Source organism: Prionailurus bengalensis, chromosome C2, assembly GCF_016509475.1.
Source record: "Prionailurus bengalensis isolate Pbe53 chromosome C2, Fcat_Pben_1.1_paternal_pri, whole genome shotgun sequence".
In the NCBI taxonomy this organism is placed as follows: Eukaryota; Metazoa; Chordata; class Mammalia; order Carnivora; family Felidae; genus Prionailurus; species Prionailurus bengalensis.
The window spans coordinates 152,142,573-152,169,464 of NC_057350.1; the positions used below are offsets into that span (position 1 = coordinate 152,142,573).

The window sequence follows — 26,892 nt, forward strand, 5'->3', positions numbered from 1 at the left end:
TGACCACCACTCACCACCCGCTGCACCTCCCCTGCTCTGAGACAGCCCGACCTTTCACCTGGACCGCTGCCTCCTATCAGTTCCTCTGCTGCTAGTCCCGCCTTTCTGTGATACCTCCCCCCCCAACCCCCACCGAGCAGCTATAGCGACACTATAAAGCAGATGTCAGGCCACCATGTCTCTTGTGCTAAAAACTCTGTGATTCCTCCACCTAGAGTGAGATTCAGGGCTTTACCACAGATTCTCTACTTACTACATGGTTTGAGCTCAGGCTGTTGCTGAGATTTCATTCTGTACTATGTTTCTTTGCCTCACTCCCTCCTAGCTCCTCGGGGAAACATACAAGGCATGTCCTTAAGTCAGAAACTTGACATCTGTAGGTCCCTCTGCTGCGCCTAATGTCGCCCCAGCTAGCTGCAGAGCTCCCTCCCTCCCTTCCTTCAGATCCCTGCCCAAATGTCCCCAACGTCCCTAGAGAGGTCTCCCCTGAGCAGCCCACAGAAAAACAGCACCTGCCACCCTCCTCCAGTCTCTGCCCCTTTCCCTGCTTTATCTTTCTTCATGGCCCTCACCGCTACTGAACGTATCTAAACACATTTTTATTTGTTCATCTCCCCTCTCTCTCCTCCCTCTAGAGCAGTGCCATCCAACAGAAATATGGCATGAGACATATACAGAATTTTGAATTTTTGAGTAGCCATACTAGAGAAAGTAAAAAGAAACCCCGAAAATTACATTTAATGTTTTTTTATTTCCCCTCGTATATCTCGTATAACAAGGGCATTTCAAAAATGAAGTCAATACAAAATTTTTACTAAGGCAGGACACATTGTTGGGCACTAAATTTGAAATGTGGTGTGTATGTCACACAGCACATCCCAACTCAGGCTCATCATGTTTCAAGTGCTCAGTAGGCACCCGGGATCGGTGGCTGCAGTGTGCATCAGCTCAGCTCTAGAATATAAACTCCATGGGACAAAGACTAGGTTTGCTCACCATGTTCCCAGCAGCTTGAACAGTGCCTGGCACATGGTTTGTAAATCAATTAATTATTTAATTAACAGGTGTTGTTTTTTTTTTTTATTTTTGTCTTCCTTCAAACAAGCACATATTAACCATATATAACATGACAGAGAAAAAAAACCATGATCGAAATAGACATGATTATACCAGAGTGCTTATAATCTAGTCAGGCAGGTAATACGTAAAGAACTGGAAAGTCTGACGTACCCCAAGTGAAAAGGAAAAAAAAAACCCACATTTTAAGCTGATTAGGAAAGGACATGGTTGGGGCTCAGATGTCGCACAGCCCTGGCTATTTGGAGGAGTGGAGGCAGAAGGCCATAAAGATTATGACAGTTCCCAGGATGACAGTGATAAAAGCTGGACTTGGGGAAAAGTCGGGGACAGATGGTGAGGAGGCAGATTCAGCAGTGCCTGGTCCAGCCCTGCGTGGGGACCAAGTCAGGGGAGGAATTACAAAGGGGTTTTGAGCTCGGTGGCTAAGGAAGAAGACAGTGCCATGATAAACCCATCAGATTCCAAGGGAAAACAGACGGATGGACGAGGGCAGGTAATAATGACTTACTATCTAGTTCCAACACACTAGACCCAACATATGACCTCATTTTGATCACTCTGACCTCTTCCAAATTTAGTCATTTCTACCCAAAGGAGCAGCAACTGTATTTCTCAGAACATTCCACGAGGAAATGCCAACTAGAGCGTTGGAAGAGCCCCTCTCTGGGCCTCAGTATCCTCCTCTACAAAATGAGGAAGGTGGTGCTAGGCCAGGTGACCCCAGTCCAGCCAGATGGCACTTTCCTTATACCAGGTCTTTGGAACTCTTTTTCTGCACCATGGGAGTTGAGTGTTCTAACAGGAGATTGTACAGACTCTGTGAGTCTAATTCTCCCAAGAACTGTTCACCTAACACTTTATTCTTCAGCAACAGGAAGATTACTACCTGCCAACAGGAAAATTAAAGCCAAGTTGCAAGCTCCAAATAGCCACTGTCATCACAAGGTATACTTTTCCTGCAGCTAAAACTGTGCAGGGTGAGAAGCCCAAGGAAAACCTTGATGGGGAGGCATGTTTCTGAACGGGCACTATGGTGCCCAGCATTGAAGCTGGTGAACCTTTCTGTGAAGGACAGGGCAGTCTTCCTATACACAGAAGTGTGTGCACATGACATAAAGACTTCGAACTCAGGGCTAGCGGAGAGGAACATTCTCAGGAAAGCTGTCCCGTGCTACCCAGGAGGGCAACAGAAGCATCTCACCTTAGCCGTTCTTCCTCTTTTTTGCGAAGATTGAAGTCTCGTTGAACCACCTGGAGGACATGCTCCGTTTCGTCGTCGGTCAGACCAGACAGGTCCAGCTTCCTCCCCATGATTTAATACCCAACACAGACGATAACACAAGACCTGAGAAATCAAGGAGAGACCACAAATTGAGGGCAAGAGGAATGCGCTCCAGGGACCCAAATCAACCCATTTTTTTATTAACATGAAATTAATACAGTTTCATCTAAGATGGTGCCTTGCTCTGCTCTCGTATTCGGCAAACATTTACAGACGATGTCAGGCCGCAGAGAAAGGGAGAAGTACCTGATCATTTGCCAGTCTCATTCATCCCACCCAACCCTTAAATTAGAAAAAAAGACATAAATTACTTTTTTCTTTTTTTTTTTTTTTAATTTTTTTTTTCAACGTTTATTTATTTTTGGGAGAGAGAGAGAGACAGAGCATGAATGGGGGAGGGGGCAGAGAGAGAGGGAGACACAGAATCGGAAACAGGCTCCAGGCTCTGAGCCATCAGCCCAGAGCCTGACGCGGGGCTCGAACTCACGGACCGCGAGATTGTGACCTGGCTGAAGTCGGACGCTTAACCGACTGCGCCACCCAGGCGCCCCTAAATTACTTTTTTCGATGCAATGAAGCAAGCATACAAGAGAGCTAGTGGCCCTAGCCACTAAATGCCAAAGACAGGATCCAAAACTTCTAAATTTTTGTGACTTGAAGTTTTAAATTCCAAGTATTATCTATAATTCCAAGATAAAATAAATTATAATACTTTTTAAAATATCCTATATACACTACATCCCCTGAACTTCTTCAGGGGAATAAACTTCTAATGTTTATTTATTTTTGAGAGAGAGAGAGAATGAGAGGCAGAGGGGCAGAGAGAGAGGGAGACACAGAATCCGAAGCAGGCTCCAGGCTCTGAGCTGTCAGCACAGAGCCCGACGTGGGGCTCGAACTCACAGACCACGAGATAATGACCTGAGCTGAAGTCAGAGGCTTAACTGACTGAGCCACCCAGGCGCCCCTATCCCCTGAACTTTTAATCATATGGCTCTAAAATATAAACTAGAAACCAATAAACTCTCTTCTGCAAAAGGAAAAAATACAGTAAAATAATCTTATTTAGCCATTTTCTCAGTGGTAGAAAAGATGCTATTTCAAAGGAGCACCTCCCAGCAGTGCATACCTAGAAACTACGGGAAGCAATATTTTTAAAAATCATTTTTAATGAAGAGCTGTATCCATTTATAAAATCAAACACGTAATTCCAGAAAACTGCCTAGAACTGAAGACCAGCATAAACCTGAATGCAACCATCCTCCGTAAAGTATCAGCAGAACCAATGCAGCAAGATTTCAAAAAGATGATTATATATATAGACCAAGTGGATTTTATCTAAACAGTTCCAGGTTGGTTCAACATTCAAAATCAACCAGTGTAATTCACCACATTAACAGAATAAAATGGAAAAATCATATGATCGGTTCAATGCCCATTCGTGACAGGAGCCCTCTGCAAACTTAGACTACAAGGAAATTTCCTCCACTATATATAGGACAGGGCATTGATGGAAGGAAGGAAGGAAGGAAGGAAGGAAGGAAGGAAGGGGAGAGAGAGAGAGAGAAGAAGAAGAAGAAGAAGAAGAAGAAGAAGAAGAAGAAGAAAGGGAGAGAGAAAGCAAGAAAGAAAGAAAGAAAGAAAGAAAGAAAGAAAGAAAGAGAGAGGGAGAGAAAGGGAAAGAAAGAAAACCTAAACTAAAATGAACATCATAATCACAAAAGACCAAATGCTCTCCCTAAAGGTCAAGAACAAGGCTCAAACATCCACTCTCACTACCTCTACTCATTGTGGAATGCCTTTATTATAAAGCTACATTAATTAAGACAGAGTAGTATTGACATACAGGCAGGTGTATTAGTGTGCCAAAGCTGCTATAACAGAGTACCATAGACTAGGTGGCTTGAACACCAGAAAAAATTTCCTCATGGTTCTGGAAGCTAGAAGTCTGAGATCAAGGGGTCGACAGGGTTGGGTTCTTCTGAAGCCTCTCTCCCTAGCTTGCAGATGGCCATCTCCCCCCTGTGTTTTCACATGGTATTCTCTCCATATGTATCAATGTCTAAATACCTTCTTATAAGGACACTAGACATATTGGATTATGGTCCACCCTAATGGCCTCATTTTAACCTAACTGCCTCTTTAAATGTCCTATCTCCAAATTCAGTCATAATTTGAGGCACTGGGGTTAAGACTTCAACATATGAGTTTTGGGGTGACAGCTTGGCCCACACCCTCTACCCTTTGGTTCCCCAAATTTATGGCCTTCTCACATGCAAAATATAATCAGCCCATCCAAACAGCCACAAAAGTCTTAGCCCATTCCAGCATCAACTCTAAGTACAAAGTCTCCTTTAAATATTGTCTAATTTAGGTACAGGCAAGTCGTGAGCAATGATTCATCCTGAGGTAAAATTCTTTTCCAGCTGTGAACCTGTGAAATCTGGCAAGTTACCTGTTCCAAAATGGAAGACACAGGAGAGGCATTGGGTTGACATTCCCAATCTTGATGGGAGAAACTGAAAAGAGGAAAGGGGTGTTGGGTCTCAAACATATCTGAGAGCAGAGCAAATTTCATTAGATTTTAAGGCTCAAGAATAAGTCCCTTCCTCTGTGCCCCCAAGTGGCCCTCCCTTCTGAGCCCACCAGGGTGGCTATCCCACTCCCCTGGCCCTGTAGCCACAGCAGCTTGCCCTGCTGAAACTGAGGAGGTGGCCCTGCCACAGGAGGAGACCCACCCCACAGGCCACGGTGGCAGTCCAGCTTCAGGGACCTCCGAATTGCCTTCAGGATCATTCTTCCCCTTTCTTGAAGGATATCACAACGCGTGAAGCCAGATAGCTCTATTGGCCACATCCCGCAGAATCTCAGAGGACCACCAGGCTGCTTTCATTTCATCCTGTCTCTGTTTAGTCTGAACTGGCAGTGCTTCTGCTGATAGGAATTCTCAAAAACTCTGTTGGCTTCCCATGCAATACACAGAAGGCCAAACCATCAAACAAGAGGGTCCTCTACAGCTCTCTCCTGGGTAACCAAAGTTCTATTCCTGGTTTCTGCTGAAATGGCTGATTCAATCCCTGAGTTGTTCTCATAATCCGTGTAGCAAGTGGCTGTCCAGCCACACCCTTGATGTTCTCCCCAGACACACTTTCTCATGTTTTGCAATATGGATAGACTGAGAACTTTACAAATCTTAACATCCTGGTTCCTTCTGCTTAACAATCTCTTCTTCAACTCACCTCTCTACTCTTGCACTTTCCTATAAGCAGCAAGGCCAGACCAGGCCACGCTTCAACACTTTGCTTAGACGTCTCCTCAGCTAAATACCCAAGTTCATCACTGACAAGTTCCACCTTCCACAGAACACTAGAACACAACTTGGCCAAATTCTCGGCCACTTTATACAAGGATCCAATTCCTTCACTTCCAATAACATGTTCCTCATTTCTGCCTGAGCCCTCCACAGAAGTACTTTAAACATTCACATTTTGCCCACCTTTCTATTCACAATGATACCCGTATTCTCTCAGAAGGTACCTCTCTTCTTCCCGAGCCCTCAGCATCATCACCTTTACTATCCATATTTCCACCAACAGTCTCCTCAAGGCAACCTCGGCTTTTTCTAGTGTGTGAGTCAGGACGCCTCCACCTTCACCCATGAGCCACTTCCAAAGCCACTTGCACACGTCTACATAGAGATAACAGAATACGAGAGATGAAAAGATGCTTAATTTCACCTGTAATTACAGAATTGCACATCAAAACCACATTTCACACCCACCAAAATAAACAGCCTTTATCAAGTGTTGACAGGAGGAGGGACAATGGCAGCTTTCACAGAGCGCGTACATAGTGACCCGATTGCTTTGTGACACAATTATCATTTTCAAAGTTGACGATGCATGTACCCTATGAACTAGCATTTCTGCCACACCTGGGTGTATGCCTCAGATATAATCTTGCAAACGTGCACCAAGAGGTAGGGATTTGGTTGGCTCACATGAAATTTCTAAATCCGCACCATTCCAATTTATAAAAATGTCTATTTCACGTAGTTCGACCTAGCAGGAGACGTTACTAGCAGTCACATTCAAAATAGCAAAAAGTAAAACAAATCAAATAAAACCTGCAAACTACCCTGAACATCCATTAATGGCAAGATCAACATATGTGTATATTTATTTCACATAATGGAGCTCCCCACTGCAGTGAAAAACGGCATGCCGTAGGTCTATCCACCAACATGGATGAATCTTAAAACATAATGTTGAGACGGAAAAGCACACCATATGTACACACATGTGCAGCAGGCACACACTATAATCCTGTTTATAAACAGTTCAAAAGCATAAAAAGTCAAAGCATGTATTTTTTAGGAACAAATATGGTAAAACTCTAAAGAGCAACATGGGATCACTGAGGGAGAGGGAGGGTTTGGGGATAATTACATAGAGGCTTCACAGCTCTCACTGGAAAGACAGTGTTACTGCTGCTGCTTCTTATTATTACTACCATTATTATTAAGTAATAATTATATTAATAGTATATTATTATTATTACTTATGATTAAAAGTCCAACTTTCATATACACTTTTGTCTGTAAGGTATCTTTTATAAGCATATAAACTCAAGTAAATGTAACACTAAACAAAACTCATGTAATTTCACCATCATTAGAGCAAACATTTGAAACACTGTCCAGTGAATATGCTGAGAAGTGTAAGGAAAATGATGAAAATGATTTTGATAAGTAAGTCGTGAAGGTGAAAAGTACAGCATGGAGAATATAGCCAATAATCTTCCAATAACACTGTATGGTGACAGATGGTGACAACACTTGTTGTGGTGAGCAGTGAGTAATGTACAAACTTGTCAAATCACTAGGCTGTGCACCTGACACTAACACAAATAACACTGTATGCCCAACTATCCTTCAACAATAAAAAATTGTAAACTGTTAAATAATGATTTTGATAGATCACTACTGGTTGAACACCTACTATGTTTCAGAGGAAATATAGATATACAGATATAGATATCTGTATACAGATATCTATATACAGATAGATATATATACAGATATAGATATAGATACAGATATAGATATAGACACAGATACAGGTATAGATGCAGATATAGATATAGATACAGAGACAGACATAGATACAGACAAATACAGATATAGATACAGATATAGATACAAAGATAGATACAGATATAAATACAGATATAGATACAGAGATAGATATAGATACAGATATAAATACAGATATAGATACAGATACAGATATATTACACTTGATATTCTTAACTCTCACAAAATTCTACAGGCAACCACAGCCATTGCCGCCACTCACAGATGAGAAGGTGCGGATTCATAGTTCCACGTTCTGGCTGGAAAACAGATAAATGACAAAAGACCGCTAGGGTCTCACTGGGTCTATATCTGGCTCAGAGTCCACACCTTTACTCCATGTGTAGGCCTTCCTGTGAGATGCAGAGGGAAACTCTAGACCTCAGGTTTTCACCCTTGGGGTCCAGAGTTCCCTGCCCTCTCTTTCTAACATGTTAGAACAGGGGATCCCATCACTTGGCTGCTATTCAGACAAAGGTAACCTGCTCTTTTAGTTTCCAAATAATGGCAACAAACGCAGAGAACAGAGAAGCGTCAGCCCTTAAACGTCCTCTGTTAAATGACTTTAAAACCCCATGCCTGTATGATACAAATGAACCTCAAAATTTAGCCAAAATATCACAACAGGGGTCCCAACTATTTGAAAAAAAGAAAAAAGATTTTTCACGCCTCTTAGGCTACTTGTCAAAAGTAAATCTGTGGGCCGCTTTGCACACATGGTGTTGGGTGGGGTGGTGGGGGCGGTGGGGGTAGGGAGAGAGCCTAGTGCACCTGCTGGTCTGCAGAAGTAAATTAGAAGTAAGACTCCACTCTTAGGCTGCCAGGCCAAGGGGAACTCCATAAGCTGCCATTTTCAAATCCCTCGATGAGCAGGAAGAAACAGATCAGAAGGCACAGGGAAAATGCAGACTGACTTCTTCCTTCAAAACACCCCATTAAAGGTGATAATGGCACTTTGGAGTTTCCCCGAAAGTGACATATCTGTCCCCTTCACTTCACTTCACTGGCTTTTGGTTTCTGAGAATTCTAACTGAGTTTCTAAGATGCCCAGTTAGTGAAAGTCAGAAATGGCAGCTCTGGTCATCTCAAATCTAAATAGAATGATCGGGACTCCAAAGGGATACATGGTTTCTGTAAAGAAATAAATAAAGTAGCTCTACATGGACAAGGCAGAGAACAATGAGAAAACCTTTTGGGAAAATGGGGAAAGCGTCTTCCTTTTCTAGAGTAAACACAATTAGATTTCCCATGTAACAACAGAAATGGCATCTCAGAGCTAGAGAAGCCTCACATCCATGAGTCACAGGTCACTTAGGTATGACCTCTTCGTTTACAGATGAGAGAGGGTAAACATAGGAAATGGAAGAGGGTTCCCCAACACATACACTGGTTCAGAAGCTCCTGGTTTCCAGAACAGTGCTTTTGCTCCTGGATCTCTCTGGTTTATAAGTAAGACGGTAGCAGAGAGAATACAATATTGTAATAACACATACTTTTGGTAAACTACATGCTATATCTTTCATCTGATTTCTTCCCTTAATATGTCATAAAATTCTTTCCTTTTAAGACATTTTGATGGATCCAAAATATTCCATAGTATGGCGGTAGCACAATTTGACCAATCATACTTGCATACGTTCTGCTTATTTTCAATATTTTTCTATCATAAACAACACTAAGATTGGGGCGCTTGGGTGGCTCAGTCGGTGAAGTGTCTGACTTTGGCTCAGGTCATGATCTCACAGTCTGTGGGTTCGGGCCCTGCATTGGGCTCTGTACTGACAGCTCAGAGCCTGGAACCTACTTTGGATTCTGTATCTCCCTGTCTCTGCCTCTCCCCAGCTTGTGTTCGCTCTCTCTCTCTCTCTCTGTCAATAATAAATAAACTTAAAAAAAAAATAAACAACACTAAGATGAACATCTTTGTACATGTATCCTTGCACATTCTTAAAGAAAATTCTTAGACCAAAACAGCTGAGTCAATGCTTAGGCATATTTGATAATAGCTGCCAGATTGCTATTAAAGCATTTATTCTTGTATTTCTCCTACTGGGATATATGAATGCCTGTGTTCCTCAAATCTTATTCAATGAAAATGGCAAGTTATTATAATTAGTGGTGCTTTGGTTACTAGTATATGGAATATATCATTAAACCTTGTTTTGGACCTTGATAGTTGTGGAATTATCCACTTTCATGAGCTGTGTTATTTGATCTTTTAGAGAACCTTATGTACTTCTTAGTATTTTAAAAGTATGCTTAATATATTAAAATAATCATCTGTCCTGTTTTTCCCTGAATTGCCACTGGCCTTTTCATTTTATTCATCTTATGTTTTGCCATGTGAACTTCCCTGTTTTATGCAGCAAAACGTTGGGTGTTATTTTTAAGTTATCATCAAGCATGCATAAACTCCTACCTATTCTCCACTCCTTTATGAGAATACCTAATACTGTGAAGACAGAAGATCTTTCCCAGGTTAAGTGACACAGTCCTCAGTCAATAAAAAATTCATTTGAATTTTTGCTCCTAGCTTGGCAAAGATGTTTTAAGGTTCATCTGGAAACATAAATGGATAATGTTAGCCAAACAGTTCTGAAAAGGAAATATGATGGGAGGTGATTTGCAATAGTGGGTTTCAAAGTGTGCTACTGGCATGAGACCAGCTGGTAGGTCACCACCTTAGGACAGGTCAGGACAGAAAGTCCCAACAAAGTCCCATATGTGTCTGTGTGTCTGTGTATCTAACTATCTGTTCATGGATCATCTGAGTCAGATAGATAGATGGGTCAATAAATGGTATTGGGTCAGTTGGCCAATCACATCAGGTTTGTGAGATTTCTAAGGACATCTGTTAGTGAGTTAAAGAAACTAAAGTGATAAAAACAAATGAAGAGGAAAATGCAAAATTTATTGCTGAGATGAAAACACATCTGGTGCAAAGCAGCATTATGAATAATAGACCCAGACTAGGAACGAGGCAAATACTCTTCACTAGAAGACTAAAGGGTAGTATATTCACCAGTGGAATACTACATGCCAGTAAGTATGGGTAAACTACAACTACATACACCAGTGTGACTGAATCTCATGAATATTACGCTAAGCAAAATAAGCTAGACGTGGAGATTCCAATTATACAAAGTTCAGAATCAGGCAGTACTATTCTGTCGTGTGAAAAGCAGGATAGTGGTCATCACTGGGCAGGAAAACAGTGGCCAGAAAGGGCAAGGCTGGGGACTGTTAATGCTGTTTCCGACCTGGGTGCCGGTTACACAGATGTGTTCAATTTGTGAACATCCACCGACGTGTACACTTTTGATTTGCGTATTCTCCTAGGTGTGACATGGCTCAATAACAGGTAGAAAATACAGTATGAACAGTAAAATCCTGATGTGAACAGATAAACTCAAAATATACACTGAAAGATAATCACAGGAAATATTATCAAGGGTTATCTCTGAATGGTTAAATTTCGTATGATGCAATTTTTGAAAATTCGCTTCTGCGTGTTTTTTCCCTTTCTTCTACAATAAACACCATTTGAATAATTAAACACACATTATCAAGGATATGTATGAGGGTATTCTCCTTAATGCTATTTACAATAGCAAATCTGTTTAAACAACTGAAATGTCTAATGACAGACCATTGGTTAAATCTGCTATATCTCTGAGACAGTATATTCAAATGCTATAAAAATGATATATTATTGACATGGAAAAATACAACATATTTATGACTGAAAATTACATACTGGAAACTGTATTAAGTGATTTCAATTGTTTTATGTTTCTTAAAAAAAAGTCTGAATTCCAATGAAAAGAGACTCTTAAAAACTGAGAATAAACTGAGGGTTGATGGGGGGTGGGAGGGAGGGGAGGGTGGGTGACGGGCATTGAGGAGGGCACCTGTTGGGATGAGCACTGGGTGTTGTATGGAAACCAATTTAACAAGAAATTTCGTATTAAAAAGAAAGAACAACCAAAAAAATGAAAAGAATAGAATGACAAATCATATGCCAAACATTCATAGTTATTATTTCTGGATGACTGGATTTCTTAAAGCTTTTAATTATTTTTTATGTTTTTGCTTATTTATGCTTTCCAATTTTCCCACAATGAACATGGATTACTTCCTTAATGAAAAATAAATGTTACTTTGAACACTAACAAAGCTAGTAATAACATTGTAAGAGTAACTCAAAATTATAATACATGATCTTGACATTATAACAGGATTATGATAACTAAAATGTCAAAGGAGAAGCCTGATGTTATCATAATATAGGAAAGAGTCTGAAAACTGCTCACTACTCAATTATATTGTATTTCACATCAGTTTATAGCTCCAGATACCCTAAAACAAGAGGAGCTACAAGACCAATCACTAAAAAATCCCTTTTTATGTCAAAGCCTTGAAATAATGCCTGATGGATACGCTATTAGCATCAACTGATAAATAACTCATATCAATTCAGGTTCCTAATATGCTCCAGAAACCAAAGAATATTTAAATCTCAAGACTTGGAAAACCTTTAAAAACCTGGGGTTGAGCAAAAGATAATTGGAAATTTTAGTATAATTAATGCAAAAATGGGTAAATCCTTCCAATCTTGATAGGCCAACAAAAAAGAAAACAGCTTGGCCTGAGGCCGTCTGTAAACAGTACAATTCTCAAAATGTGGTGAACAGAAAACCCACCTATAAAAGAGGTGGGGGTCTTACTTATGAAACCATGCAGCCCATTCAAGACTGAACAGTGTTTTAATTCTGTGCATGGTCAAATTTGATGACAGCAGCTTAGACAGGAAACCAAACAAAGTCTCATCATACTCAGCTTCCATTTGGAGGTTTTCCATGTGACACAAAACAGCAGTGTGCTCACATGTATTCACCTGGACTTCCGCAAGCCATTATGGAAGAGGTATTTGATTGCCAGCGTCAGAGAAAAAACGACCTGTGTCAGCCACCCTGAAAAGCAAAGCAGAGGCTAGATTGTAACAAAGTAGCAGATGCCTAGCAGCAGTTGTTCAGGAGTGATTTTCTTTATATTTTCAAAGCTCTCTATAGTTGCAAATGGGTCATAACTTTGAAGTTAGAAGACCCAACACATGTAGAATCGTCTGTATTATTCCTGGATAGAAGTAACAACCATGAGGGAGGACACAGACACTTCTACAGGAAACTGGTTAGTACAAACCTCACAAATGAAAAAAAAAAAGTAACTCCAAGGACACTAAGTGCATACATACATAATTTATGGAAAGTTCATCATAAAAGGTCAGTGTCTATCTACACAAGTGACATTCTAGAAAGGTACTAAGAAGAAAAAGGTCAAGGACAGACAATTGAATGAGATCTTTACAAACCCACAATGTGTGATATGATGAATCTAACAGAAAGAGAAAAGTAAAAAGGTTAACTTGCAATGTCCGAAATTCTGAAGGTGATAAAATGATAAAACTGTAAATACAGCTTGAGCTTCCCTCTCTGACCATGGCTAGATGTTGACTAGAATTGAAAATAAATGTTCTTATCCCTCGAAAAAAATCTAAATGTTAGAACTGTCCCAGCATAAAAAGAAAAGAAGAAGAAAAAAAAACTTTGCCTGGAAAGAAACACACACACACATACACACACACGCACACACACGAGACGTATTTTTCACTGGGTCTATTCTTTGGAGCAAGTGGTACTTGGGCTGTAGGGCTCAATGACCTTCATTCCTTCACCTTTAAGAGTGGTTATCCCTGCCACAACAGCCTGCTTCTCTGAGACTCCCCCTTTCCCTACACACAGGAATGGCCCAGAGCAGACATGTTGCACCACTGGGGCACAGCTGATTGGACCAGGGATGGCAGAGTCCCTCGTCTGGGAATGCTATTAACATTCAGCTAGAGTGTGTTGATCTTGGTGGCCTGCTGCAATCCCACCTGAAAATGCCACCAAATGACTTTTAAAATAAAGGTGTTAATTATTGGGCCTTTTGCAGCTTAAACAAAATCTAGACTGACTTCTAGTTCAAGCCACGTGTGTGAATGTCGACATTTCCCCCTTCTCCCCCTGGAAATCATCCAAAAAATCAACAAGGAAAATGAGAAACAAAATGCAAGTTTCATTTCAGCTAAACCAGGAGACAATTAAAACTATAGAGACCGAATGTAAGTGGAAAAGCATCTAAAACAGAGGAAATTAAGTTGGAGGAAGAGAAGAGAAAAGGCTGCAGAGCTTGCAGCTGAAGGTCTCAGCAAGCACCAGCAAAACTACCCTTCTCGAAGGCAAAGGACACAGGCTGACATTTCAACTCTTGCTTGAAACAGGAGAGGTAGACCAGCTGGCTCCATGAGCTTGTGTGGATGCAGTGCTTTGTTTCTTTCTTCCCCCATGAAGAAAATGTCAACAATTTACAAGGAATCACAAAGAAAACTTATTTACAAGAAGCAGTCTTCCTTTTGTGCCGTAAAGAAAACACAATCTTTTCATTACCCAAAAATAAAAGAGTTAAATCAACACAAAACCAAAAAATCTTCCTTTCTTCATTGGCTTTGGTAAAATAAAGGTCAGTTCTAAAAAAACAAAAACAAAAACAAAACAAAACAAAATAAAACAAAACTCCACCTAGTAGAACCACATCCCCAATCTCTATAAACCTTCCACAATAATTATTCAGGAAAAATTAAACTCCTTTGATGATGAATAATAAAAAAGAAAAAAAACCTCAGGGACTACATAAAAACATTAGAAGATAAGAACAAATGAGCAAGAAAGGCAAGCAGCAAGGGAAGATCTCTCATTACAAGACATTTGATGAAACAATGGAGTGACCAAAGATTTTTAAGAAATGAAACACTTCTTGATCAAATCACAGCCATGAATGAAGAAACAGGAAAAAATATCAAAGTATCAAGAGATGATAAAATGTGAATTGACAGCGCTTGGGAAAGGAGTGGGGAAAGCTACAACCACTACAGAAATTATGCCAAGAAGGCAGTCGAGGTAGCCAAGAAACCAGCAGAACAAAGTGAGAGACACGGTAGGGAGAAGACATGAGAAAGGGGCCAGAGTGAAACAAAATAAAGTTAGAAAGATCAGGGAGTATATTGTAGATATGGAGGAAACCTAGAAGAGACCCGAAAGAAGGAAATGGGAATACTAGAACATAAGCAATTCCTGAAGATTTTGAGACTACACTGGGTCTGAAGGAAAAATGACCTTTTCAATTTTGAATTTTTGTAAGCTACAAAAATAATGGGTAACATAAGCAGACCTCACACAGCACCAGAATAATTCCAAAATACAGGACTAACTTAAAGGTAAAAAAATAAAACCATAAAGGTAATAAAAGAAAACAGGAGAAAATTCTTTCATAATCTCAGAGGGGGAAAACCATTTCTAAATAAGACACAAAATTCAGAAGCCATTGTAAACAATGGATAAACTCAACATAAGATTGGAAATGTCTGCATAATAAGGTACCAAAACATTATGAGCAGAGTTAAGTGACAAAGAAGAAAGAAAAATACATCTTACATCAAAGACAAAAAGATAATTTCCTTCAATATAAAAACTTTGACAAGTGAGTAAGAAAAAAAAGAGCAAAAACCCAATAGAAAAATGGACAAAGAGAGTAATAAAAATAAAAAGAAATAGAGTGCACCCAAAGAACTATCAACGGCTCATAAACCTATCAAATACATAAAAAGACAAATGCAAATTGAAAGACTTTTTTTTCACCGATCAGATCTGCAAAGATTCAAAAGCTTAGTATCACGGTGTGCTGATAAGTCTTTAAGAAAACGGGCACTCTTGTCCATTGCTGTGAGGACTGTAAATGTACGATCTCTGTGGAGGACAATTTGCTAATATGTATTGATATTATATGTAGGTGGATGGATGGGTGGATGGATGGACGGACGGATGGGATAGATATCCTTTCATTCAGCAATTCCGCTTCTAAGAATTCATCCCACAGAGATAATACACGTATGTTTATGCAAAATGGCATATTTAGAAAGATCACTACAGAACTAAGTGAAAAATAACAATGGGCTAGTCATACAATGGAAAACTATGTAGCTATTAAGAAAAAAATGAAGAAACTGTATGAGCTGATACGGAAAATTCTTCAAATACAGGGTTAAGTACAGGGTGCCCAACAGTAGGTGTACCATACCATCATTTGTATAAAAAGAGAACAAAATATATGTTTCTAATATATATGTGCATACACACGTTTGCTTGTATGTGCATAAATATCTCTGGAAAAATGCATGGGAAAAACCCAGTAGCATGACTTACCTAAAGAGAAGGGTAACTATGGTCAGGTATGTGAAACATAGTTTTTTAAAAAAATTATTTAAATCCAACATATAGTGTAATCATGACTTCAGGAATAGAATTCAGTGATTCATCACCTACATATAACACTCAGTGCTCATCCCAACAAGTGCCCTTCTTAACACCCATCACCCATTTAGCCCATCCCTCCCACCCAACATCCTGCCTGCAACCCTCAGTTTGCTCCCTGTATTTAGAGTCCTTTACGACAGAGAGGGAGGCAAACCATAAGAGACTCTTAAGTACAGAGAACAAACTGAGGTTGATTAGGGGTGGGGGGTAGGAATGGGTGATGGGCACTGAGGAGGACACTTATTGGGATGAGCACTGGGTGTTGTATGTAAGTGATGAATCATGAGACTACCCACGAAAAGAAGAGCAGACTGTATACACTGTATGTTAGCTAACTTGATAACAAATTATATTGAAAAAAGAAAAAAAAAGAGTCTTTTATGGTTTGCCTCCTTCTCTGTTTTTATCTTATTTTTGCTTCCCTTCCCCTATGTTCATCTGTTCTATGTGAAACATACTTTTTAATGCTTTTGAAATTTTGAAAGATTTAAATGTATTGTGTATTTAATATTTTAAATTTAAATACAGTAAAACCTTGGTTTGCGGGCATAATTTGTTCCATAAACATGCTTGTAGTCCAAAACACTTGCATATCAAAGCAAAGCAAACCACTGGCTCAGTTGTGATCATGTGACATTGAGCAATCACATACTATTCATATTGGAAGACATCGCTCGTTTCTCAAGTTAAAATTTATTAGAAATGTTTGCTTGTCTTGAAGAACACTGGCAGAACAAGTTACTCATAATCCAAGGTTTTACTGACATATAATCTGTTTTAAAAGAGAGAAACTGATCAAGTTACCCCCATGCGTAAAAACCTTTTGTTATTCCCTACAGTTTTGCTGGCAAATTTCAGAGAACTTCAGCTTACCACCAAGGCCCTTGAAGACTTCATCCTAACCTGTTCCTTCTCTCTGGGCTTGACTTTGACCTTCCCTGATCTCTATGAAACAACAGGCACACTAAGTTATCAGGACACATCCTGCTCTCTCTTGCCCTTACCCTTAAACGTGTTGATCTTGTGTTACTGTCCCATAGGTCCTTGAGGCTCTACTCATTTTGTGTGTGGTGGGGGGGGGGGGGGTGTCTGTTTTCTCTCTTTGTTCAGATTGGGCACATTCTATTGGTCTGTCCTCCTGTTCACTGAGCCTCTGTCATCTCCACTATAGTTTTTTGTTAATCCAGCAAGTTTTTTTGTTTTTCTTTCTGTGGTTATATTTTTCAGTTCCATAATTTCTTATTTGGTTCTTTTTTTTATAACTCCCTTTATTGTGATTTCCTATTTTTCGTTTGTTTCAAGTGGATCTGTAATTATTTGTTGAAGCATTTTTATAATCGTTGCTTTAAGATTCTTGTCAGATAATTGCAACATCTGATTCATCTCTGCATTAGTATCAGTTGTTGTCTTCTCTCATTCGAATTGTAATATCCTAAGTCTTGGTATGGTGAGTGTTTTTCATTTGTACCCTGGACATTTTGGCTATTATGTTAGGAGACTCTGGGTCCTATTTAGTTATTTTGTTGTAACAGGAAGTACCTCTGTTTAGGTTTATTTAGCACAAGGTCCTGTCCTACTTTTTTAGATTAAGGTTCCAATGACAATTTACGTACCATGGCCTTCAAAAATCCATTTGGCTTATCTCGTGCCACTGAGGTTCACACTGGTCCCTGTTGTGCTTCATGAGGGAGTGCGCTGGGCTTTCCTAAACCAGATTGCCCGGTGTGGTGAGGAGGACCCCACCCGTGGAACAAAAGAGGCTTCTAGGTCTAGGCTGCCTGTTACGGCAGGATTCCTCCTAGTATGTCTAGGTGGGAAGAAAGGTATCAGCCCCACAGGGATGAAGAGGCTTCCCAGGCTGGGCACCTGTGGTAAGATACCCCCAGCCTGTGGTGATACTGAGTGCTTCTCAACCCGGGTACTTGGGGCAGAATCATCCCCTTCTTCCAGCAGAGTGGGGGGGGGGGGGTGCTTGCCCTGTTTACTTGATCCACCACTGATTCCCCATTTCTACTTGATTCCCAATCCCTACTTGGCTCCCAATTGATTCCCCTTGTGGGTGGTGTCATGTTCATCTGCTGTTGTTGTAGGATGCCTGTTCAACCTGGAGAAGGAATGAGCCTATAGGTTGGAATTCAGGAAACACTGAAGCTGAGTCATTTTCTGCTGTTGGTTCCAGTATCATCAGATGCCATGCCACTATGTTATTTCTCTGGTCCAGGGCTCCCCAGATAGTTGGCTTTTGCTTCTCTTCTTTCAGAATTCTCCTTTGGTTGTTGTATTGGTCAGGGTTCTACAAAGAAACAGAACCAGCAGGATAGAGAGAAGGAGGAGAGAAAGATTTATTTTAAGGAACTGGGTCATACAATGACTCCACAATGGTGGAGGCTCGGCGAATCCAAGGTCTGATAGGGGAGTCTATTAGGCTGGATACCCAGGGAAGAGTTACAGTTTAAGTCCAAAGGCAGTCCCTTGGCAGAATTTGTTCTGGCTCACAGTAGAGGAAGGAGGGTGTCAGTCTTTGTTCTCTTAAGGCTTTCAACTGATTGGATGAGGTCCACGCACATTATAGTGATCTGCTTCACTCAAATTCCTATTTAAATGTTAATCACATCCAAAAAAAAAAAAAAAAACCATACTCACAGAAACATCAAAATAGTGTTTGACCAAATATCTAGGCACTGTGGCTCGGCCAAGTTGACACATAAAATTAGCCATCACAGTTGTGTTTTGTTTCATAATCACATTCCATTTTGTAGAGGTTTTGTGGAGAAATCCTGGATCTGTAACACTCCTACACTTCCATCAGTTTTGTCAATTTCTCAGGCATTTTTTTCCTCTAATAATACTTCTTTTATTCCTTCTCTTTCTTTCTGGTGACTATAAGCACATGTGATTGTCAGATCTTCTCAATATACTCGTCTCTTTTTTATGCCTTTTTGTTTCTCATACAACATTCTGGATATTTTTCCAATTGAGGTCAGCATTCTTCGATTGTTTATTCATTTTCTCTTCATGTATTTTTAGCCTATCATTAAATCTATGTTTAAGTTTTTAATATTGGTAATTTTTCAATTCTAAATTTTCCATTTCATTCTTTCTTGCTTGTTCTATTGTGTTTTTTTTCCTTTCTAGATTCTCAATCTTTTCCTTTATCTCCGTGAATACAGTAACACAGTTATTTTTGAATCTGTCTGATAACTCAATATCTGGGAACTCTGTAGGTCTGTTTATATTTCCCTTTTCTTTCTGCGTGTTTGTATTCATTTCCTCTCATCTCCTCTTGTACCCCATTATTTTTTTATGCACACTGGGTTTGAAAATGGAAGCCTATGTTGTAGTTACTTTCCTCTGTGGAGGATTCTTGTTTGTTTGTGTCAGGGGCCTTGTAGTGACCGCAAGCAAGCACTCTTATCTTCAAGATTGAACTTCAACTTCAAAACTGAAAACACCGGAAGCTGAGCTTGCTGTTCCTGCACAGGCTTTCTCCACCCAGTTCACCCCACTTGAAGGGTGGAACCCTTGGGGATCTCAACACAAGGAAGTTGGCTTTGTCAGGCCTCTAAGTCCAATCTCCCTAGTCCCAAGAAGCTGTCAAAAATACTGCTCAGCCTCACAAGCTGGCAAATGTCCCAGGGAAAAGCCCCAAATGACGGTCTCTTGTCCACCGAAGCTCTGGCCCATTGAGTCTTCACTATCTTGTTAGCTCTCCAACGCTCTTAAACAGAGGTATTTTCTTATTTGTTCCCATATATTTTATTCAGAGTTTCCAGTCCTCATCAATAGAAGAGCAAGTCCCAATTGCCTGATCTGCCATTAACAGATATGCTCTTCTGCTATCTTAAACAGGAGGAAATTATAGGATTACGTGTGGATTACTTAACTCTGTACGCCTGATTCAAAGCACATAACAGGAAACGCATCACAATGACGACAGAGCAGGCACTGTTTTAAACACTTTCCATGCATTAACTTTTTCCTCCTTAAGAAGTGGGTACTAATATTATCTTCATTTCAAAAAGAAAGAAACTAAAGCAAAGAGAAAGCAAATGACTTGCCCAAGATCATGCATCTGTAACTGGCTCCAGAGTCTATGCCCCTAACCACCGAGCAAAGCAGTCTCACCTAGTTCAAAATTTCTCAAAATCATACTAGGAAACTATCCAGAAATAATGCATAATCTTTTTCTAGAAAAAGAACAGAAAAATTAAATTATATTTAAGATCATTTACAATGCCATTTGGAGTCCCTAAGTCTCTATTCTGGTACCCCCCTTCACAAAATATCGTAAGACTGGTGACAGGATTTAATGCACCCAACTGGGCATGCAAAGTAGTCCAATGGACAGGCCCAACAGATCCTCTTATGGGATGCAAAAGAGAAAGATATTCTAGAAAAGATGAAATTTTCTCAGAGCTTCTAAACTGAAACTGGGGCCACAGGGAAAAGCAGTTAACATGCAGAGCATCAACCACCTTTGTGGAATAGACTGGGCATAAATCCACAGGTATTCAAACTGAAGGATGACTTCAGTACATCACTCAAGATACAACAGTCACTGGAAAAAACATAATAAGAAAAGGGAAAAATGTTCAGATACCATTTTTAATGTTCATAAATTAGATAAAATATTAGAATAAGGATTACATTTAACAAAGATGTTTCTATTTATACATACTGGAGTAAACATTTATCTTCTATTCCGTCTCCCAAAACGCTATTTAAAAAGATGGGAAAGCCCTCTCTCTCTGACCCTCCCCGTTCATGATCTGTCTCTCTCTGTCTCAAAAATAAATAAACATTAAAAAAAATTAAAAAAAAAAAAAAGGGGGCGCCTGGGTGGCTCAGTCGGTTGAGCGGCCGACTTCGGCTCAGGTCATGATCTCACGGTCCGTGAGTTCAAGCCCCGCGTCGGGCTCTGTGCTGACTGCTCAGAGCCTGGAGCCTGTTTTGGATTCTGTGTCTCCCTCTCTCTCTGACCCTCCCCGTTCATGATCTGTCTCTCTCTGTCCCAAAAATAAATAAACATTAAAAAAAATTTAAAAAAAAAAAGATGGGAAAGAAATCTAAAAATCATTAGAAAAACAAAACAAAACTCAGGAACAAAGAAACAAAAGAAGAAAAGACAGATTAATGATGTCAACAAAATTTTGAAAGAAATACACAGATGAAGGATAATTGACTTGGTGAAGTTAAGAAAACTAAAATCCAAGTTTGCAGAGGGGAAAGTCATCAGGAAAAAGCTGATCCGTTCCACAACAGCTGAAAAAGTATTAAAAAATCAGGGAGCACCAAGGACCACTAAAAATGGGGTGATGGGTAAAGAAGAAACATAGTTTCCTCTCAGGAGAGACTGAGCTAGAGAATCTCTGAATGCACGAACTATAGGCATAGCGAAGGTCAGTGTAAAATCACCCTGAAAACAGGAGGCTTCATTAAAAATCTACATAAAGTGGGCCTCCAACCCACTCCGCATACACAGTTCCCAGGAAGGTGGCATTCAGGCTTATACCTGAACAAAAGACCAGAAGATTCCTTTGAGGAAAAACTGGTATGTTCAAATGGAAAGCCCTGGAGGTACTACTCACTTTGGAGTTCCCCAGTCAGGGAGTAGCAAGGAAACAAGTTACTTCATCCTTTGGTGATGGCTATACGTCAGTAAGGCCTCTCACACACGTGAAGTTTCTAACCAGCATTTTATTACTTATTTTTAAATATGAGTTAACAGGGGTGCCTGGGTAGATCGGTCAGTTAAGTGTTTGACTCCTGATTTCAGCTCAGGTCATGATCCTATGGTTCGTGACTTCAACTTCCACATAGGGCTCCACACCTTTCTGCCCCTCCCCCACTCATGTTCACTCTCCAAATAAATAAACTTAAAAAAAATACATAAATATGAGTAAACAGCCTCAGGTGGTCAGACAGCTCAGACCACAGCTAAGACAAAGAATAAAACTAACAAAAAGATTAATAGAAGAAATAGATACAATGCTCAGAGTTAGAGAAAATACAAAAAAAACCCAACCCTATACCTTCCAAGATATGGAAGAAGATGTCAATTTCATCCATGAGAAAAAAAATGACACTAAATTAAAAACAAATATTTAGTTAACAAACAAAAATAAATATCTGTAAGTTGAAAACATAATGGCAAAAATGTATTCAACAAAAAAGTTTGGAAGACTGAGGCAATCTCCAGGAAGTGAAACAAACAGAAAACTGAAGACTAAAAGGAAAAAATAAAAGGAGATACTAAAAGATATAACAGAGAGACTGGAGAGGAATAAATTATCAAAACAAATTATGCAAATAATTCCTACAACTGAGGGATATTCATTCCCAGATTAGAAGAATCCACTGAGACCCAAACAATGAATAAAAAATGACCTACATCAAGGAACATCAGAGCAAATTTCAGAACACATGGTTTAAATAATGATTAACAATAACACAATTTCCCACCATTTATTGCAGTCTATGGGTAAATAATTATTTACATATTTTACATGTGCTGACCCATTTAATCTTCACACTTAGGAGACAGAAACAATCATACCCATTTATCAGATGAGCAAAGGGAGGCAAAGAGAAACCACATAACTTGCTCTAGGTAACACATATTGGAAGTAGGAGATCAATGAAATGAACCAAGGTATCTGGTTCCAGAGCTGACTTATTAGCATGCATATGGTTTTTACAGGCAAAAAGATATAGGAACAAAGCTAGATTTTCCCCAATGAGGAAATGGCTAAATAAATTTGAGAACACCTATTCCTTACAAAATTAACATTTTCCAAGCTATTAAAATTTAATCATTCCAAGTGTGTTCCAGTAATAGACAAGTAGTCTATATCAGACTAAACTTCTCGCATATAACAATTATAAACTTTGGAAAAAATTAAATATAACTGCTTGAAGGTACCAGGGAGCAATCAAAAGCCAACAGAAATTTGAGGGGATTTGGCCCTTGGAAAAAAGGAAATACATTCATGGGGTAACCTCCATATTTCTAGGGCTTCTCCAATGAGAACAGTCACTAGTCTGTGTGGTGCAGGATGACTGGAACTCATGAAGTATCAGAAGATGGAGCTCAGTGTTGCCAGGGGGGCTGGAAATTGAGGTGGCGGGTTGAGGGTAGTCCCAGAACAAGGAGAGTCCTAGAGGGGAGCTTCAAAATCCACCTATAAATTCCCCTCAAATCCTTGGCTGACCTCATCACTGTGGGGGGTGGCGGGGGGGAGAATTCCAAGGAGCACAATTTTAAAGCAATAAATACATGGAACACTGAGAAATATAAGGAGAGATTTCAGCTCCTGCTGAAGAAGTGAAGAAAGTTTGAGATCTGCCAAGTTAGAGCATCTTGGTGAATGAACACCTCAAGCTTTTCCTTTGAAACCAAGAAGGGCCACAGTGCAAACGTAAAGACTGTTCCCCAAAATTAAGGTATTCACCCTAAGTCTAAGGATAAAACCTGAAATACATCCCTCTTAATAAAGTGTAAAATCAAGCTCCATAAAATCAAGATGAGTTAACTGCCTTGAAGGAAAAAACACAACACTCTTTAGAAGAAAACAACAGAAACTAGAGCTCTACAATATATCCTCTACAATGTCCAATATACAATCAATAATTATTAGACATGGGAAAAATAGGACAAAAAAGTCACTCAAGGCCAAGAGAAAAAGGAAACGTAGGCTGAGATAACCCAGATGTTAAGATTAGCAAACAATGGGGCGCCTGGGTGGCGCAGTCGGTTAAGCTTCCGACTTCAGGCAGGTCACGATCTCACGGTCCGGGAGTTCGAGCCCCGCGTCAGGCTCTGGGCTGATGGCTCGGAGCCTGGAGCCTGTTTCCGATTCTGTGTCTCCCTCTCTCTCTGCCCCTCCCCCGTTCATGCTCTGTCTCTCTCTGTCCCAAAAATAAATAAAAACGTGGAAAAAAAATTAAAAAAAAAAAAAAGATTAGCAAACAAAAATGAGACAGCAGGAATTAAGACCAGCCTGTAATTTATAATAGCTGTAAGTGAAATAAAACCACTTTTAAAAAAGACTCTCTCAAAAAAGATTAACAACCAATTTTATATTCCATATATGAGGCATATTTAAAACAAAAGGAGGGGCGCCTGGGTGGCTCAGTCGGTTGAGCGACCAACTTCAGCTCAGGCCATGATCTCACAGTTTGTGAGTTCGAGCCCCGCATCAGGCTCTGTGCTGACAGCTTGGAGCCTGGAGCCTGTTTCAGATTCTGTGTCTCCCTCTCTCTCTGACCCTCCCCCGTTCATGTTCTGTCTCTCTCTGTCTCAAAAATAAATAAACATAAAAAATAAAAAAAAATTTTAATAAAAAAAACCTCAAAGGGTAAAAGTAAGATAATTAACAAAAATATATCAAACAATATATAAAAAGCAGAAATTGCAGTATTTATGTCAAAGGCAATTTGCTGTAACAAATTCAATGTGTTTGATAACCTATACACTTTAAGAAGGAGGAGAGTTTGGGACAGCTACATTCATTGATATCTCCTTGTTATATTTTTTAGTAAAAATGCATTAGAAAACCTATTTGGTATGAAGATACATAGTATCCTCAAAAATATTCACCTTCTGAAAGTACCAGGTGCATATCGTTGAAAAATTACACCAAAGTTCATAGTGAAAGAGTTAGAATTATTGATAGTATATTCTTTACATTCCTCTAAGTATTTATTAACTTTAAAATCAGAAACTATATATATACATATATATGTGTGTATACATATATATACTATCACATATATAATAGATATTACACAGAATATATGTATGTATACTATTCATATCAGGAGGGAAAGTAAATGAAAAATTACATGATTTCTGAAAAATAAAGCTGGGCCATGAGACAGGAAATGCATCAGCAGTCCATGGTTTATAAATGCACCTCCAGGGATAAGAACAGAAAGAGATACAAAAATATTTAATAACTGCTTTGGGGCATCCATGATGTGTGACAGCTGCAGACAATTACAGAATACACAGCAGCTTGTACTGGGTTCAATTTTTGCTATGTATTTTGTGCAATATTATAAAATACATATATAATGGTTGGCACTTTGTAAGCCCTCTTTATCACTCTCTCTACTTTATACTAATAGTACTAGAAATTGTTTTCAGAAAGTTAAAAAATGATTCTAATAACTCAGACATAATTTCTACAGTAGCATTCCTGCTTTCTGCAAACACTATCTCTGTTGGCCAAACATATGGGTCTAAGTGATATTAATGATGATTATCATTAACTAACAATAACAAAAGTGGCTAACATTTTTTATCAAATGTATTATTTGTGGCAGGCTCTGCTCTAAAGTCTCTCAAAAATCGCAGTGATTATAGTTCCTATTCTTTCACTGAGGGAAACTGAGGCACTGAGTTAAACAAGCGACTCAATGTCACCAACTGGTAAGTGGCTGTACCAACCTACAAATTAAAGATACTTGACTCCAGAATCTTGTTCCTAACCTGCTCCATCCTACCCTCAAAGGGTCATTATAAGAAGCAATCACATTGAAAATCTTTCCCTCTATGTGTACGAAACAACTGTTAAAGGATAGTCCCACAGTCCACGCTGATTTTAAGTTGAACTTGTAATGCAAACCTACATTTAAGTTTTAAATGTAGGAGATTCCAACTTGCAAACAGTTTTATACATTTGAAACTCTTGGCTAAACCAAAATATCTAACTTAAGTGGCATATATTCAAGCGTATGTCCCAGAATCTTCCTACTTGGGGGTTGTCAGAATACAATCTGCCTCCCCCAAAGGTACCAGCTTCTTAGATTAGATTAACCCTCACTGGCTTCTGGTGGAAGATGTAGCTACAGAGAACTGGAAGGTCCCAGGGGGATGTGTCATTAAATCCCAGTAAAACTCCAGCAGGTCTGACAGCCTACCCACACAAAAAAGGAGACTGCAGAGAAGAAAATCCTCAACTGGAATATAAACATTATCATTTCTTTGGCAGGAATCAAGATCAGAAAACCTGAAGACACACCATTGTTCATTTTTCACTAAGACTTATCTGTCAGTACATCACCAACTATGGTATAATCTTTTGCCGAGACCCAAAGAAACTCCTGTTACCACATTCCCCTGTTGCTCAAAGAGCTGATGAAGCATCTGATGAAATTAAGTTCATAAATAAAGTCTGTTTGAATTTAAAGTTGTCAATGGAAAACACAAATTAAGTAGGAGTAAGGCAGATGAAAAGGAGTGACTTTTTTTAATTACCTAGAATTTGCATTCAAGTTTATATTTTGGTTTCCTTTGGCTTCCTTGATTTATAGGATTTGGGAGAAAGACAGGAATACTGATTGAAAATACCCGTTAAAATAAGTATTTCCTAAAATGGATAGAAAATCAAAAACTGAAACAAAAGGAAAAAAAATTATTGCTAAACTTAAGGCAGTCCTATAGCCAGGAGGAAACGTTTATGATGAAACTCAGCCTTAGCTCTGGTTAAATGAAAGCATATCCTACCTGCATCATTTGAGAATTCTGTGCCATGTTGGCTGTTAATGTGGAAAGGAATAATGGTGCCTGCTGCCACCTGATCCAGCTTTTTCTGGCATCCAGATTCCCGAGAATTATTCAGTCTGCATCGGATATCCCCTCCCTCCTTCTTTCAGGACAAAGTAAAGATAACCCAGAAGGATTACACTTTGCGAAGGATGTTTTCCAGGAATGAGAAAAGACAGAACTTCCTGGCTTGATATCCTAGTCCTTCCCATCCAGGTAAACCCTGGCCAGCTCTCCAGCTCTGTCCCTACCCTGAGTATGACTATACTCTAGCCATACCAAACCAATGCAGTCCCTCCAAGCACTGGGTGCATCAGGTTTCTCTCCTCATCATTTTACCTATGCAGTGCCCCCTGGCTCAGGATCCGTCTCTGCTTTGGAAAACCTTTCCTGATCAGGCTAGATGCCCCCGTTTCCTACCGCCCACCCGTCGGCC

At 39.6% G+C, this 26,892-nt stretch overlaps 1 protein-coding gene across 3 annotated transcripts in view; it reads right to left on the reverse strand.

Annotated features, from left to right (window-relative positions):
* The window catches only part of LOC122492129 (myosin VIIA and Rab interacting protein), a 375,178-nt gene that overhangs the window by 318,464 nt on the left and 29,822 nt on the right, over positions 1-26,892 (reverse strand). For all 3 annotated transcript variants that reach the window (XM_043595686.1, XM_043595688.1, XM_043595687.1), the window contains exon 2: positions 2,282-2,425. In XM_043595686.1, the coding sequence (XP_043451621.1) occupies positions 2,282-2,391 (110 nt within the window). In that variant the 5' untranslated portion in view covers positions 2,392-2,425. The remainder of the gene's footprint in view (positions 1-2,281; positions 2,426-26,892) is intronic.